The 17457-nt window shown below is 42.4% G+C and overlaps 3 protein-coding genes across 3 annotated transcripts in view; all 3 read left to right on the top strand.

Moving 5' to 3' along the window:
• The first annotated feature begins 744 nt into the window (after window positions 1–744).
• aco2 (aconitase 2, mitochondrial) lies at window positions 745–8299 on the top strand. The gene is made up of 17 exons (XM_053873320.1): window positions 745–812; window positions 1891–2033; window positions 2140–2398; window positions 2485–2577; window positions 3341–3499; window positions 3579–3729; window positions 4319–4423; window positions 4595–4686; window positions 5177–5282; window positions 5352–5509; window positions 5585–5658; window positions 5728–5839; window positions 6229–6507; window positions 6585–6776; window positions 6928–7060; window positions 7143–7264; window positions 7330–8299. Exons 1-17 carry the CDS (start codon window positions 777–779, stop codon window positions 7462–7464), a joined length of 2349 nt encoding a protein of 782 aa, XP_053729295.1. The 5' UTR covers window positions 745–776; the 3' UTR covers window positions 7465–8299.
• A 252-nt stretch (window positions 8300–8551) lies between these two features.
• csdc2a (cold shock domain containing C2, RNA binding a) lies at window positions 8552–13786 on the top strand. The gene is made up of 4 exons (XM_053857095.1): window positions 8552–8760; window positions 10154–10431; window positions 10516–10638; window positions 11130–13786. Exons 2-4 carry the CDS (start codon window positions 10250–10252, stop codon window positions 11290–11292), a joined length of 468 nt encoding a protein of 155 aa, XP_053713070.1. The 5' UTR covers window positions 8552–8760; window positions 10154–10249; the 3' UTR covers window positions 11293–13786.
• A 1408-nt stretch (window positions 13787–15194) lies between these two features.
• gucy2cb (guanylate cyclase 2Cb) overlaps window positions 15195–17457 on the top strand; it is an 11903-nt gene continuing 9640 nt past the window's right edge. The window contains exons 1-5 of the mRNA XM_053856987.1: window positions 15195–15390; window positions 16235–16347; window positions 16800–16867; window positions 16940–17155; window positions 17330–17445. Of these exons, the coding sequence (XP_053712962.1) occupies window positions 15195–15390; window positions 16235–16347; window positions 16800–16867; window positions 16940–17155; window positions 17330–17445 (709 nt within the window). The remainder of the gene's footprint in view (window positions 15391–16234; window positions 16348–16799; window positions 16868–16939; window positions 17156–17329; window positions 17446–17457) is intronic.

Here is a 17457-nt window from a genome sequence, read left to right as displayed (position 1 = left end):
AAAAATAAATAAATAAAATTATATACAATTGCTTGGTGGATTTCAGTCATTTTTAGTGACAATAACACAAAAAAGAACACAACGAGGCACAAGCGCAACTACTGAAAAACAGGGAACGTGGGAATAAGCGGTAGAAATTACAATCACTCTTATTTTCATTCTCTGCATAATACAAGAATAAATATTGTATGTAACGATTAAGAAGGCATGTGACAAAATAGCTATACAGTTCTCATATAACTCGCCACATCAATATATTACAAGAATTGAAATAGACATTCATCATCAGCCATTATTTGAAGGTTGACGTCATTCTTCCACGCAGATTAGTAAAAATGAAAAAACATAACTGAACATATCTCTTGAAGTAGTATGAGTGAAAAGTAAAATGAGATTAAAGCTTGTGGTGCGTATTTCTTCATAGAAATATAGAATTTGTGGTTTTACATAGAAATGTATCAACTTTTGAATTCTGCAGGCCCCATTACTTTCACCGTAGCCCCGCAGTCGTTTTATCAGACATTGGAGAATCATTAATGTCACTGAGATAGTCACTGAGGTGAACATTATCGCAGTGAATTGGAAGCTTAAATGTAACTTGTTCGCCGCCAAGTGGTAAATGTTTTTCGCGTTTCTGTAATGTACATCTTTTCCAGTAGGGGACAGCACTGCTGATAGTTCCAGTTTGTTCGTTAGAAAAATGAGAACGAAGAAAAGCGGGTTGGTATAAATTGGTGACGTCACCTCCTCCCGTCACATCTTTGTCAGTGAACAAAATGGCAACCTACTGTCTGACAGTCGCTAGGCTTCAGGTAAGATACTTTCGATAAGCAAACAAATAATACAGCGTTTGTTGTGTTGTTAAATTGTGTTTATTCAAAACAACACGACCAAAAGTTTTTGCCGGCACAATGTTTGCAGGGTGGGGGGAACAGGTGAAAAACGGATACTAAGCAGTTAGCCGGGTCATCGTGTCCTGCGCAGCTGACGCATCTATCTGGCAATAGCAAACTGGTCACCGCGTCGATATTGGAGTGACAACTTAAGAACGTAAAACATATGTCAGATGCATACAATGTGTCTTTTTGTCGAGGTCTCCCCTATTTATTCTGCTTGTAAGTACTGGAGGGACTAGGTGCTACATCGCAAGGTTAACCACAAGGTTAGCGGGACTAGCCGACTGCCTGGAGGACAGTTGGACGTACACATACCACCGGATTTCTGTTAACATTAAAACCAATATCATATCGTTTTGTATAGTGTATAGTTCTACGATCATCTGCAATTAATACTAATGCGTTTAACGAGTACCTTCATAGCCTCACGTCCTTTACGCAGTCCCTTAACTGGGTGGTTTTGTAGTGGCAATTAATGTTTTATCTACTTTCATGCAGCTCTGTGAGGTTATCTTTATTGTCCTGCGATATTGTTTAACTATTCGGGAATGCCAGAGATAAAATGCTAACTAGAAGCATGATTCCATGAAGGTAACAGTCAGCTGCTGTAGGGCGTTCAGCTGTCAGTTTACAATTACGGCATCAATCTCCTTGTCAAAATAGACCTTCACCTCAGTTGGCAGCTTCCAGTTACAAATGACAAACATTAACAGTCCAGGTTGTCTTTTATTGTTGTTTTATTATTTATGTTTGGGAAAGGCTCAGATATACTGTACATCCCTTCACCTGTTTGTATTGTTCTTATTGTTGTTATTATTATTAAAATACAATTTTCAATTTGAATTCAGGTAACATGTTTTTAGGTAGCTAGTAAAAGTAAAAATCCAATAACAAACACTGTAGATAAACAAACACAACTTTGCACTTCAAACTGCGAAACATTTGTGTTGTGAAACGGATTCCACAAGATAACAGATGTTTTTGTCATTGGTAGCTTGTGCTGGGCCATGGGGCTCGCCGTCTCCACGTGTCAGCTGCCTACAGAGCATCAGCCAAAGTCTCCATGAGCCGCTTTGAGCCCAACTCCTTTGTCAACTATGAGAAGCTGCAGTCAAATGTTGATATTGTGCGCAAAAGGTCAGTTTGATTAATCCGACTCATGTTTAGTCAGTGTAGTACTTGGGCCTTTGCAACAATGTTGCAAATTTCACTGTTAATCTGAATCCACTTTAACCTCTTTCAGACTCAACCGTCCTCTTACTCTGTCGGAGAAGATTGTCTACGGCCATCTGGATGACCCTCACAATCAGGACATCGACCGCGGCCGCACCTACCTGCGCTTGCGTCCAGACCGTGTGGCTATGCAAGATGCCACTGCACAGATGGCCATGCTCCAGTTCATCAGCAGTGGTCTGCCACGAGTGGCCGTGCCCTCCACCATCCACTGTGACCACTTGATAGAAGCACAGACTGGTGGAGTCAAGGATCTTGCCAGAGCCAAGGTGAGTGTTGTGGTGATTGTGTTGATTTTTTTTCTTCTTCTCTTTGGCTAATGTGCTGTTGTTTTTTTTTTGTTTGTTTATTTTAGGAGGTCAACCAGGAGGTCTACAACTTCCTGTCGAGTGCAGGTGCCAAATATGGAGTTGGTTTCTGGAAGCCTGGCTCAGGCATCATCCATCAGGTATCATTTTATTTGGATGCTAATAGTTTGAGGTATATATACACTGGTGTTAGCATTTCAGGAATCTCTATAGTAATAATTGTAGAATGAAACTTTTAGACTTTTCAGCCCTATTGGGACATTTTGACAGGTGAATGGTAACTTCTGCCCCTTTTACTGATTTCTCTTTTTTTTGGCCGTACATTAAACCAGATAAGTTAAAACTTTTGCTCATTAATATTGTTTTTTTGTTGGATTAGAACAAATGTTAGTGGTTGTTACTGCGGTCGCTATCACTTGAGTTCAGTGTTATACTGTGCTGGACTGAGAGTAGGTCAACAAAGGCTTTCTGTGTTTATCCATAAACATTTTCTCAACTGTGTTCACTGAAGCTGTTAACTAGCTGCCTTGTTCATTTTTCAGCTTCAGCAATTTGGGATGAGTGTTACTCGTGCTTTGTTTATTTTGCAAGCATGTGCATTCCTTCAACCTGAAATTTGGTTAGACCTTTGGTTTTTTGTGAATTATAAACGTGACATACATTAGCTGAACTGCTGATGTTATTCCACTGAATGAATGGATTTATGATCTGGATCAGACCAAATCACAGAAACATAATGTGCATCACTCACAAAACACTGTAGAGTTGGAAAGAGATCAGCTTAGGGTAGACTTGTTAAGCTGTTTGTTGATTAGATCTATATGTGGCCCTATGAAGAAAACCATTTGCAATATAGCTTGACAACATGTTAATGCTTTTTTTTTTTTTTAATTAAAAAAACAGATCATCCTGGAGAACTACGCTTACCCAGGTGTCATGCTGATCGGCACAGATTCCCACACACCAAATGGTGGTGGCCTTGGTGCCATCTGCATCGGAGTGGGAGGAGCTGATGCTGTAGATGTGATGGCTGGAATCCCTTGGGAGCTCAAGTGTCCAAAGGTCAGAGATCTATTTTTACTTTTTAGTGGATTTCTTTTTTTTTCCCATTTTACGACTTTAAACAATTTTGGTTTCACAGGTAATCGGCGTACGATTGACTGGATCCCTCTCTGGGTGGACCTCTCCAAAGGATGTCATCCTGAAGGTGGCTGGAATTCTTACTGTCAAAGGAGGCACTGGAGCCATTGTGGAGTATCATGGTCCAGGAGTCGACTCCATTTCCTGTACTGGTAGGTTTACAATGAACTGAAATTGTGCAGAGGTTCTGTAGTCAAGAGACTGCCAAAGCAAAAACTGAATTAAGATCAAGACTGAAGAGCGGGTGAGTCAAAAATGGAGACCAAAGACGGTACAGAGCACAGAATCGTTGGGCTTTTTTGTATTTAAAAATACATCTCGCCTGCAATAGGATCTTGTCTCGTCTTTCTCAAAATGAATAATGTGTGGTGAGGGTCAACGAAATTAATCTTGGAAAAATATTAGAATGTTATTTTCAGATGAGAACTTGTTTTGAGTTCTAGACATTTAAAAGGTCACCCCAAGGATATTTTTTTCCAAAAATTGGTCCCCACAAGTAATATCTATGCAACGAACACACACGTACTAAGATGAAAGCAAACACACTGGGGAAATAAAGCTAGTTATTGATCATGGTAATGTCATATTTACATGTAGAGCAGTCGAACCAGCATCACGAGCAAAACCTTGAGAATGTGGTCTTGAGTACCGTCTTACACCTGAGTGCTACAACTCCAAGTGGTTCTGTCACGTCCTCATTTTTTTTTTTTTTTTTTAATAATGTGTGGTGTGTTTGGACAGGAATGGCAACCATTTGCAACATGGGAGCAGAAATTGGTGCCACAACCTCAGTGTTTCCCTACAACCACCGCATGAAGACATACCTGGAGAAGACTGGTCGTGGAGGTATGATTAGATTATGGAATTCAGTTTTAGACTCCTTAATGATGCATCACGACTTTCATTTGATAATGTTGTTACAATATAGTTACAATAATCTGATCTCCCTGTTGTCACGGGTAATTTGGCTGTGGTTTCTTAGCGGCGACTCAACAGTCTAATGCCTTTGTTTCTCAGAAATCTCTGCTCTGGCTGATGAGTATTCTGATCTGCTGGTGCCAGATGAAGGCTGCGAGTATGACCAGATGATTGAGATCAATCTGGATGAGGTTGGCCTCCTTTTCAATTCTATTTTTAACTCCATGTCAAGTCACTTGTGCAATGTTGCACAAGAAACTGTGTGTGATCATTGGCATTGAACTCGACTAACGTCATGATGCATCTGTGAATCATTTTCGTGATATAATGAATATATTCCATTGACAACATACCACTACATAACTATTGCGCGATTGCAAAAGTAGTTATAATAATTAGGACTATTGTGTTTGAAATAATGACATAAATAAGTTTTCATGTTGGGTGTGATCTTCTGGTTGCCATGTCATGACATTTTGCACGAAGCTGTCTTTTTAACATTTCACCTTTTCATTAAAAGTGAGATACTTTGTTGAAATTATGTGTTATGTTCACAATTTTTGTGGAAAGGACAGCGCAGGGTAGTTCAGCTTGTCGCACACAATTGCCCACACAAGCGTGGTGTCCACACAGTCTTGCTATTTAATAGCATGGACAAATGTTTGACTCCTTGTCCTTCAGTTGAAGCCCCACATCAATGGCCCCTTCACCCCTGACCTTGCTCACCCCGTGGCCAATGTTGGAGCTACAGCAGAGAAGAACGGCTGGCCCCTGGAGGTGAAAGTTGGTGAGTCAATATATCATGTGGATCTCTTGCCCCTGCCTTTTTGTGATGCTTTCAATTGATGCTTTGTAGGCTTGATTGGTAGCTGCACAAACTCCAGCTACGAGGACATGGGCCGCGCCGCCTCCGTGGCCAAACAGGCTCTGGACAAAGGCCTCAAGTGCAAAGCTCAGTTCACTGTCACCCCTGGGTCTGAGCAGATCCGTGCCACTATTGAAAGAGATGGATACGTGAGTTGTGACCTGTACATCCAAGTCCATTACTTGCACTGGAGGCGTTGAAACACAAATGTGTGCTTTTTAAAGTCAAAGATTCTCGGTGATGTCGGCGGTGTGGTTCTGGCCAATGCCTGCGGACCTTGCATTGGACAGTGGGACAGGTAGAGGACACTCATTTGGGACTGAAGCTCTCCTTCCTGCGAAGACTAATGATATGATTTTACTTTCAGACGTGATGTGAAAAAAGGAGAGAAGAACACAATCGTCACATCATTCAACCGAAACTTCACTGCCAGGAATGATGCTAACCCTGCAACACATGCTTTTGTCACTTCCCCTGAGGTGAGCTGAGGGGTGGTGCCAGCCTTAACTGGGGTTATTAATAACTACTGTTACATTGTTTTGGTTAGGAATTCATTTTAGCAACCAAGACATATTGTCATTGAACATTGGTGTTTTCACCTCAGCTATTTTTACGTCACTTAAAAAACTGAATTGACGTTTGAGGTTGCGTGTATATGATTTTCAGAGTGAGTACATTGTGGCCATCATGATGAAATAATCTAGCTTCAAGGACAGGAGTCACCTTGTGTTGAAAAACAGTTGTTCAATTCAGTGTTGGACTATAATTCACTGGACCGCTCCTAACATGGTTGCCATGTCCACTTGATGTAAGTGTTGCTGTCACTACAGGTGATAATCCTGATGAGTCTGAACACAATCCTCCACAGATTGTTACAGCCTTGGCCATCGCAGGAACCCTGAACTTCAACCCTGAGACCGACTACCTTACTGCTCCTGATGGGCAGAAGTTCAAGCTGGACCCCCCTAACGGAGATGAACTCCCTGCCAGAGATTTCGACCCAGGCCAGGACACCTATCAGCACCCACCAAGTGACGGCACCAGCCTCAAGGTGGACGTCAGCCCTCAGAGCAACCGTCTGCAGCTCCTGGAGCCTTTTGACAAGTGGAGCGGTGGAGACCTGGAGGACATGCAGGTCCTCATCAAGGTCAGTACTTCCTGTTTTTTTTGTCTTTTTTTTTTGCTTCCTGTGAGCTGACAGCTGTGTCTTCTTCCACCCTACAGGTGAAGGGCAAATGCACCACTGACCACATCAGTGCTGCTGGCCCCTGGCTCAAGTTCCGTGGTCACCTGGATAACATCTCCAACAACATGCTGATTGGCGCAGTCAACAGTGAGAATGATGCGGTGAACAAGGTGAAGAATCATCTGAACGGAGAGTACGGAGGCGTCCCAGATGTGGCTCGACACTACAAGGTGGGAACCCCGGATAGTTCCATAGTGCTCAACTCTCAAAACACGAACCAAACAAGGAAAATTCGAGACCAGGATGGCTCTTAATGTACAGCTAGTGTTGCTTGCTTTATGGTGTTGAGCTCAAGTGTAAACCGTTGGCTGTTGTGTGCAGGCCAATGGCCTGTCATGGGTTGTTGTTGGTGACGACAACTACGGTGAGGGTTCCAGCCGAGAGCACGCTGCTCTGGAGCCAAGGCACCTGGGTGGACGGGCAATCATTGTGAAGAGCTTTGCCAGAATCCATGGTACGCGCAGCTACCTTTTACAATAGACTGGACGAGTACTTGACTGGATACAATAATTCAAACGTGTTCCTTCTGTTTGTAGAAACTAACCTCAAGAAGCAGGGCCTGCTTCCTCTGACCTTCAGCAACCCCTCAGACTATGATAAGATCCGCCCTGATGACAAGCTCTCCATCAAAGGACTCAAAACATTCACTCCCGGAAAGGTGAGAATCCAACATAGTCACGACGTGTACATTGACCCGTCGGTGTAATACGTGTCTTTCTTCAGCCTCTGACCGCCGTGGTGAAGCACAGTGACGGCAGTGTGGACACATTGGAACTGAATCACAGCTTCAACGAGACGCAGATCGAATGGTTCCAGGCTGGATCTGCCCTGAACAGGATGAAGGCGTTGCAGCACTGAACAAGAAGTTTTGTGCCGCGGGAGGAAAAGCATTGATGAATTATTAATCATAGTTCTACCATAATCTATCCTAACATTGCAGGTTAGATTCAGCCGATCCGTGTCCAGTGCAGTGTTTCCCTGAATGTAGTGCTCACTTTCTGAGGCACTAATGGTGACAGCGTATTGCTCATACTGATGTAACACAGTTAAATCTCTGAATTGCAGTTGTAGTGAAAATGAAATCATTTAACCACATCTGCTCGCCACGTTTGGCTGTAGTTTCCAAGTTCTCCCAGGAGGGGGCTCTGTCTACATCACCAAACTGATTATTAAGTTTGAGTTGAATCATGAAGCTAAACTGTCAAATCCAAAAACGTTTATCCAGTGATCATTCAGCTGTTTTAAAGACCGTTTCTTGCCTGTTAACTGATATCTATGACTGTGCAGTTATAACGCAGCTCACCAACTCAGATTTCGTGCTGTAAACACATTTCCCATCAAGCACAACCAATTGAGGAGGTCAAAAACATAGTTTTCTCCTGTTTTATTTTTCTATATTCACTCCAATCAATTCAGCTGCTGCTTGATTTTAGGTTTGTTCTTGCTCCGAGGGAAGAGCCTTGTGTCCATCACATGTCATTTTTGTGTGCGAATTGGCCCAAATAATGGTGTCCCATGTCTTGGGTCATGGGTGGCTGATCAGTTTGGATGAGAAGCATGGATTGAACTTCACACATGCTTTGTGGAAAGTGTCCATATTTCTTGTACAAATTTTCATTCAGTTTTCTCCCAGATGATCTTTTATGTTACAGACATGCCTGTGGGTTGTAAAATAAAAATCACAGATATTGAATTGTTTTTTTTTTATTTTATATATATATATGTCAGAGGTAGGTCACAATGATAATTAATTGCCATTATATATATATATATATATATATATATATATATATATATATATATAGTAATGTGGTCGAAGGCTGCAAAAACAAGATGAGATGAGAAGAGATCTTTTTTTTTTTTACCCAAGTACAACAATTGACACGGCAAAAGGTTGATCAAACAACTTATCACAATCGCGAAAGAAACGTCGTAGCGCAAGATTCCGGAGCCTCCATCCGGACAAAGAGCAGTGTGTGTGAATCCTGCCCCGTCACCCCCGCCCTCCACCGGCTCCCCTCCTCTCTCTCACCCCGCCTGCTTCCACACCAACATCCACTCACTTATTCACCACATGTCCCACCGCTTTCACCCGATTACATCACACATTGAAACCATTTCTCCACCCTGGAACAGCGGCCGACTGGTCCACCGGTAAGTCGACGTTTACCGAGCGCGTTTGGGGGATTTCGACTCCGAGCAGGTGGTCGTTGTGTTGTCTCTTCCCCTCGGGGCGGACGGCGGAGGGCTGCGGCTTCATTGTCGCACCGTGCTCCCGCGATTTCAACGCTTAAGTCACATTTCTAACGATCCCGCCGTTGTTATTGTGCAGCAGTCACACATGTGTCCCCGCGATCTGCATCTAGACTCTTTGTCACTGTTGTGGAATCTTCCAGAAACAATTTGTTCCGGGGCTTTTATTTTGGAGTGAATTATTAACGCGCTTCCTGTCGCACTGTGCGTGCGTGTGATGGGTGGACGTGTCACTCATGCTGATAGAGAGAAGCGCCGACTATTGGAGCTCGGCCTGTTCACGAACATGCATCACTTCTTCCTTCCTTTCGTCCTTGCCACTTAAACATATTCAACTTACCCACATCCATCCACTATTTTATCATTTGAAATCTCATATTGACTGTAATGAATGACTGCCTCACTTCCTCTCCCATATAGATGCTGTCTTCCTAAAATGTAAAAGGGTTGGCATCTTCCTTCCTTTTTCTTTCTTTCTTTCCTTCTTTCTTCCAACAGACCTTTCCCTCTCACCCTTTTCCTTTCATAATTCCTGTTATTAAGGTTGCTAAATAATGTATTTCACTCATCTTTTTTTTATTTTATTTTAAAAACGGGTTTAAATGGCGACAAAAAAAAGGCAAGGAATCTTTGGTTATACCTTTATTTTAGCCTTAATGCCTCCCCCCCATGTGATGAATGACATTCTTAAAAATTCCGACTGGAAAATCATCTTATTCTGTCCATTCTTGGTGTTCATGTCTTCAGGACACCATTTTTAAATCGGGGGATCTGTAATGCAGATATACGAGCATCTTCTCTTGCCTTCCCTCTGAATCCCGCCCTCCTTTATTGAGCAGTTCGACACCCTGCTGGTGAAGGTTCTCCATTAGCTGCTTCTTAATCCAGTTAATGAAGCGTCCTAATGAAAGAGCAGCCGGTGGAGGGCATGAATTATTCAGCTGACATGTTTATGCCTCGTCATCCTTCCTTCACTCTGTCTCCACAGTTTATTAAAGCGCCACAGACCCCGAATGAGCCCAGTCATTGACCTTCTGCTGTGTTGATGTCCAGGCTCTACCTTGATACCACGGTGTTCAAGTGTTTAGTCAAAGACACAGCAGCAAGTTTCAGACCTTCCACTCCGGACATCACTTACATTTTAGTGTGTGTTTTCATTTGTGCAAGGTTTGTTTTGAGGCTGCTTCAACGCGATGACACAGAGAAGCCCATCCTAAGCTGTAGTATTTGAAGGAAATACAATGGTGAGTATAAAACAAGCAACTCAGTTCTTCCTGTCCCTGTTTCCCCACAGGTGTCGCTGACTGTCTCGCATGCCGGACGCTCCACTGTCATGCAGGGGGTGTAGCATCAGTTCTGTCTCAAAGGAACTGAAAAAAGAAAAGTGAAAATGTCGGAGCCCAGCCCATCCTCCCTGACAGATCCTCCACTCCCCCTCACCTCCCCTCGCACCCCGCTCCAGGTCTCCTTCCCTTTCCTCAGAGAGGGCAGTCGTGTTTGGGAGAGGAAACCTCCTCAGGCGGGGGAGCTGCCTTCCCCACTGCCCACCAAGCGCACCCGCACATATTCCGCGTGAGTCACATGGCTATCTCACTCGCACTGGCTTCTTCTGCTCTTGTTCCAGCCTCCCATCTGATCCCTCTCTTTTCCCTGCAGGACAGTACGAGCCCGGTCCGGCCCGGTCTTTAAAGGCGTGTGTAAGAACTTCTCCAGATCTCAGGGTCATGGGTTCATACGGCCGTCTCATGGTGGAGAGGACATTTTTGTCCACGTTTCAGAGTACGTGCCCATCTGCTCGTGGTAGTTAGCACCGTGCTCAGTCCAAAACAAGTGTGACTCAGGGACTATATTTTGGCAAGAACTGGACCCAAAAGGTGGGATAGCTGTGTCTAGACTCCTCACCTCCTCTGTCACCGAGCTTGGGGCACTATAGGAATTGCCCGCAACTGGATTCTGATTGGATGAATTTCAGGTGACATGTGACCATTGCATGGCTGAGATTGGCTGAGCCGGGTCAGTGAAGGGGCACGTTTTCCTGTGCCTCACAAGCAGGATATGACAAACAGGAAGTTGTTTCTTCCCAAATAGGACACATTTATATTTATTATATATTATATACTACAGGCTGCCGCTGACTCTGACGTTAAAAACATTATAATTTTTGACCTTTGATTTTGGAACTTGAGTATGAAAAGTGAAAAGCTGAAGTCAAACCTGTGCTTTCTTCTTCTGCCAAAAGTGTTTGAGTGATGCTTCTCTTCGTCACACAGTGTGGAAGGGGAGTACGTGCCTATGGAGGGGGACGAGGTGACCTACAAGGTTTGTCCCATCCCTCCCAAAAACCAGAAGATCCAGGCAGTGGAGGTAGTCATCACGCACCTTAACCCCGGCACCAAGCACGAGACCTGGTCCGGCCAAATCATCAGCTCCTAGACCTTTGCTCTGCTGTCTGTGAGGGACAACGGAATGTGTATTGGGTTTCTGCTTGGGTTGACTCAAGGTCATTGGAACAAGAGGGTTTCAGGGAAAAATCCACCTGGAATGTAGGTTCGACTGTTTGAGGGGGATATTCAAGGGTGACCATGTTAGTTTAACAGTTGCTTTTGGTGTCACTTTAAGATGCATTTCAACGTCTTGATGTCTTACTGACATTGTTTTATGTAATGTGAAACATTTTTTAGAAAATCGTGACAAATCATGAGAAAAGTTCACGCAAGTTCCTTTAATTTCAGTGTTATCACATAACGTTACTACTTTTATTAGACAGTATTATTACCATCAGTACTACCTAAAAAAACATGTCATGTAGCTGCATTGCTGGCGTAGCATCACAGACCAAAAGCAAAGGTTGGTTGGGTCCATGTTAAAATATTAACATCAAATCACACGTCATTAAAATGAGCAGAATATCAGATTTGTAAGTTCGCCATACAGTTCCACCACATTCCCTGCAGCCTGAGGAACTTTCTTTTGAAGAGCTGCGTGTACTGTTCCAGCTAATCCATAGTGGAGTTGATCTAACCAAGGGAAAAACTGCCAGTGTTCGTCTGTGAAAGATGCACTGATCTGCCTTCGGAGTATTTTTCCTGGCGACTGTAAAACTGTGCACTTTTAGAAGGGCGTGAACACTTTCATTTAGGCATTTGAAAACCTAATAATCTTTCTGCTCTCACTATTTTAAAATGAATTATGATTTTTTTGGTGTCTAGTGCAAGTGTTTTTTGCTCCAATGACGGCTGCGTGTTCCTGTGGCAAACATATTTGCTGTGTGCAGATGAAAAACCGGGCCAGAGGGTCAAGAGGAGTGACTGCTTGAAGTACCATGCTGACAGATTTGGAAAGTGAAAAAGGGAAACACTCAAGTCAAAAGGGAACACCTTTTTAACAAAATATGCTTCGGTAACCGTAAATGTGAAAAAGCTGCATAGGCTAGTTTAGCTGAAAGAGCCACGACATTTTCTTTTGTGACACTATGATGTCATTTACTGTCATCACTATTTTATTTATTTATTTATTTTTCAGAAATTAGGCACAATTTTGAGCTCAAAGGTAAATGATGACTGTTAGCTTCTAATCCACACTAACTAGTAACAAATATAATTTGAGTTAAAACCAGTATTATAAATGCATATTTACCCTTTGAACATGGACATTATTGCAGCTGTGTTTTGTGTCTCCTAAAGTTCAAATATTGCTCAAATTATTATTAGGTAAGTGGTATTCTTATGCCCAAGATCATAAACTTGAAACATATTTGGGTTTCACACAGGATTCTTTGGCTATTGCTTACATTCGCATGTCAACACAAATTGAACAATCCGATAAATTCAAAACAGCGACTCAAAACAAAAAAAGTAACCAGTCAGGTTTCAGTATAAAACACCATCCTGATGTCATTTTTTTTACTTTGTACTGTATATATATATATATATATTTCTGAAAAGGATTACAGTCCGTAAAGTAGCCTATAGTCTTCCTCAGGTTCAGATGTCACACATTTATAGAAACAGAGTTGAAATTGTATTAAATCTGAAGGCTGAAGTACTGTTTTCCCACAGTTCCCGCGTTGTTCGGGTTGTTGCAATTGACTGTAAACCTGACAGTTTTCATTGGGCAAACTCCCTTAACAGCTGATGTATGAGCCGTATAAATAACCCTGGTGAAGAGTAACTTTGCTTGATCAAATACACCCTCTGGTGATCCTGCACTAGTGTTTGTCTCTTTATGGCAGATGTTTTTGGGGACGTGCACTCTGTACCGTGTCTATGTGATTTGTGTTATTATGCAACAACACTGTTTGATGATGTTCATTGATGTAACTTGTTAACCTCATCAGTGTATTGCCGCGTAAGCACTTTTTATTTTCTTTTTAAAAAACACAGCGGTAGCTCGTCTGTTGCCCTGAGGAAAGAACATTGATTAAAATACTGATTCACAGATTTGTCCGGCTGCTAAGTCTCTGCCTCTCACTGCTGGTTAGCTCTCTTTAGGAACAATAGGACGTCTATTTTAGGCGCCCTTCTTGACATTGACACAGTTTCCTGGTTAAATTGTCAGACGGTTTGTGCGTTCGACTTCCACCACCCCGACAGAAACTTGCTGACATTTCCACCATTTGAGTTGACTAACTGCCGTTTTGTTTGTTTTTTTGTCTTCATGGAATTGCTTATCAAATAATGTTCTTCATAGTGTGGGGAGAATAGACAGTGTGATCTATTTTAGCCAATATGAACTCATGTTCACTTATTGAACAGGGTTCTAGGAAGTGCTCCATAAATAATGCATTATTATTAGCAGCAGTAGCAGGATTATGTTTAGTATGGCAGCCCATATTATTACAGGTATTAACTTTGCTCAACTCAAATGCAAACTTACTATTGCCATTATTACATCAATTCTGATAATTTGTGGGGGGTTTTGTGTGTATTAATAATATATTTACAATTGATATAGAATTTTCCTGAAGATATTATGCAAGTAGTCAGTGGATGGTACCAAATGAAATAAATACATTTCTGTTGACGCATTTCAGACTTTGACCTCATGGTGACGCTGTTGACTCAAACCAGAACCCACAGAATTTCCACGCATTTATTTGTTGAAGAAACAATTGTTAAGCCCAAGCCTCTCAAGCCACTGAAAGAAAGTGTTTTACTAGCGATTGTGAATCACACTCCTGTTTTGTCCGAACATGAATAGTCCATGTTTCGACGGCGGCTTTAAAAACAGCCAGAGGCAACACAAGTCTTGTCTCCTGTGAGTCCTGGGCTTGACGAACTGACCTTGGGGGCACCGTGGTCAATGTGGGTGTCGAGCTGCCTCCTATCAAACAGCATTGGCTGTGATCTTCAGAAGACACTACATGCGTTTTCCTCTCTTGACTTTTGAGTCAACCTGATTTCTTTCCTTCTTCTCGACGTGTATCTCTTATCTCTGCGTCCAGTGAGGTTTAGAGAAATAAAAACAAGAGTCAAAGTCCTCGTACGTGAAACTCATGGCTGTAAATCGGTGCGCTCCATTTCAGTGTTAGTTCCCCTCGACCTATACTGGGGCGATTTGATTTAATGGGTTTGTTGCATATCAGCTGTTCACTTGAATCGTCTCATAAATGAGCGCCATTAAATAGTTTTGCGTCGGTGTGTGTGGTTTTACAGCATGCTTATCAACGTTCTGCTTTATTGCTGAGTCAACCTTTGCTCTTTTTTGTAGACACTGTCCATTTTCCCTTGTTCGCACGAAAATGTCATTAATATATAAAATGTTACAAAGTAGACACATCAGAAGTCAAAATGAAACTCAAATATATTGAAGTCCCTGAGGTAGGAATTGGACTGAGAGTCAGTATATGTGAAGCTCCAAATGATCCTGTGAGGCAAGACTTTTGGACTGTACGCACTCCTCACCACATGTTTACGAGTAGCACATGTGATACCGTTAAACTCAAAATAAAATAACAGAAGGTTTTTTTTTCATTTCAAAATACATTTTAAATGAATCTTGAATGAAAGAAAGGGATTGATAAATAGAACAAGTGTGTCTCCCGCACACGAGTGAAGCGTCCACCAGCACGAACAAATAACACGAGTGTGTCCTTGGCTGTGTTGTCACTGGTGCAGGCAACAACAGAGGGAAGGTTGCTGTGGTGTGCTGACAGATTGTACATTAACAAACTTGGGTGGATAAGGGCAGGTGAGAGAGGAAAAGAGGAAGTGACTGGAGGAAGATAGATGACATCTTTCTCCAAGAACCTGCTGGATCGTATTGTTCTCGGATGTGGATTTCGCCAATGAGCATCATTAGATGCTGATCATCTTCAGAGGATTACGGGGCTGAAAATGGGCGCAGGTGTCTGGCAGCTACAGCTGTTTGTTGTCGGGATCCTGGCAGCATCATGTCGGGGAATTTGTCTGGACCGAGCGACGATCAACGTGCTGCTGCTGAATGACGAGGACTCCCCATGGAGCATGAAGTACGTGGAAGGAGAGGTCCTGAAGGCCATAGACAGGGACTCTATCATCCATGCTGAAGACGGTAAGGTCGTCTATGAATATTTGCAACTTTCAATAAACATTTTACATGTTTGAGAGACGAATGTGACAACCCATCTATCTCTGGGAGCGAGTGACATGTCTGTATTTTTAAATGATCCTTTTTATTCAGTTGGACACTTTCAGAAAGTCTGCACCATCATCATCATCATCATCACAACAGTAGCTCAATGAGCGTTCAATAGATAAACCTCAGGATTTCCAACCCACGACACAGGAACTATTGTTTGTTATTTAACCACTGTTGAGGATGAACCGGTCGAGTTTTCCATAAAAAGGAGTTGTGGTAAAGTGACTGAACAAAAGAGATCAATGCCAAACAACCTATTACGCGTGAAGTTTTTTAGATTCAGATCCAGCTTTGGAAAGGTTTCTGCATGACAGGTGTCAGTCTCTTACACTTCTGGGATTGTTGTGACGTGGCCTCGACACTGACTCACACAAGGAAAATGATTGCCCTTATTTCTCTGAGCCAAGCTTGAAGCTAATGGAGAGAATGTACTGCTTTTGTTCAGTGTCTGGAGACATTTTTCAATCTTAGTTTGCCAGGGTAAACAGAAGCAGTTGATGTCTGTCACCACAAAAAAAAGATCAATCTCTTTCATTAATGATTGTGAAGTGATTGTGGGTCATGATCATAGATCATACTTTTTTTATGAGGCTATAAATATTTCATCACACTGAAATCCTTGCCATGTCAATGATGATTTCTGCATGGATTGTAAAACTATAATCTTGAAAACATAACTGTCTGTTAACAAAATACTGCTGTTCAGATTGTTTAACTACAGTTTCCTGCCTTGTTTCTCTCCTTAAAAACATGAAAGATGTGAAGTATAATCTCACAGCGAGCTTCGGTGGATTCAACACCAGCTACTATCGACAGAAAGGCTGCACGAGCACCACCTGTGAGGGAGTGGACATCCTCACCGACCTCATGGTGAGTGGGATTCTTCACCGTGCTCCTCTTAGATCTCTGGATGATCGTGGTGTATGAAACTAGATTCAACTAGATGTCTTATTTTTCACTTTCGAAGGCATGCTCTACTTAGCAGGCAAATTACAGATAGCTTCATCCGTACAAGCAACTCGGAGATTGTTCTGTAGAGTGTTCTTTAGCGTGTTGAGATTTCATAGGTAGCTCCTAGAACCATTAATGCTTGAATCAAATGGATGTTTTCAAAGGTATCCCTTAAAATATTAAGTATATCACAACATCCATGAGCAATTATCAGCTTCCTGCAGTTCTGACTTGAGGGAAGAAACGCACATCATACTGAAGCTATAGGCTTAAATGTAAAAGCCGTTGTTTCTTCATCAACTTTTTTTTTTTTGTATCAGCTGTTGTAACATGAATATTGTTCAGAAGTCCATTTTATTTTTCCCCATCAGGAGTCTGATAACCTGGGCTGTGTCTTGCTAGGACCAACCTGCAACTATGCAACTTTTCAAATGGTCAGGTACGGCCATGTAAATCCTCTTCTCTGGAGTGAAAACAAGCACTGAAGCTTATCGTGTTCTCTTTCTCCCAGTGCGGAAACAGGGTTGAAGCTCAGCACACCGATACTTTCAGCGGGCAGCTTTTCTGCCAGCTGTGACTACACACGGAATCTTCAGCGCCTTCTGCCGCCGGCACGCAAGATCTTTGACTTTTCCATGAACTTCTTAAAAAAAACAAATCGGATCAAACCTGAATGGGGGCATGTGTATATCTACAAGATACCGCAGAAGACGGAGCATTGCTTCTGGTCAGTGGAGTTCTCTTGAGAACGGTAGAATTCTATCTCTTAAAATAAGTTCATACTAAGTTAATCCTGTGTGATCCTGTCTACAATAACCTGAAGACCTTGAGGATATGTGATGGATGGGGTGATAGATGATGGTCTGTCACCACAATGAATAAAAGTTATTTCCCTACACAGGTACATTAATGCATTGGAGAAGAGAAACGTGACAGATGATATTCAGAGAACCATGTTACGCAAGCATGCGGATCTGGTGGACGTGCTCAAGTTCCCAAAAAACAGAACAAGCAACAGTAAGTCTGCGT

This window comes from Synchiropus splendidus, chromosome 1 (genome assembly GCF_027744825.2).
Source record: "Synchiropus splendidus isolate RoL2022-P1 chromosome 1, RoL_Sspl_1.0, whole genome shotgun sequence".
NCBI classification, from domain to species: Eukaryota; Metazoa; Chordata; class Actinopteri; order Syngnathiformes; family Callionymidae; genus Synchiropus; species Synchiropus splendidus.
This window is presented reverse-complemented; position numbering and strand designations above follow the sequence as displayed.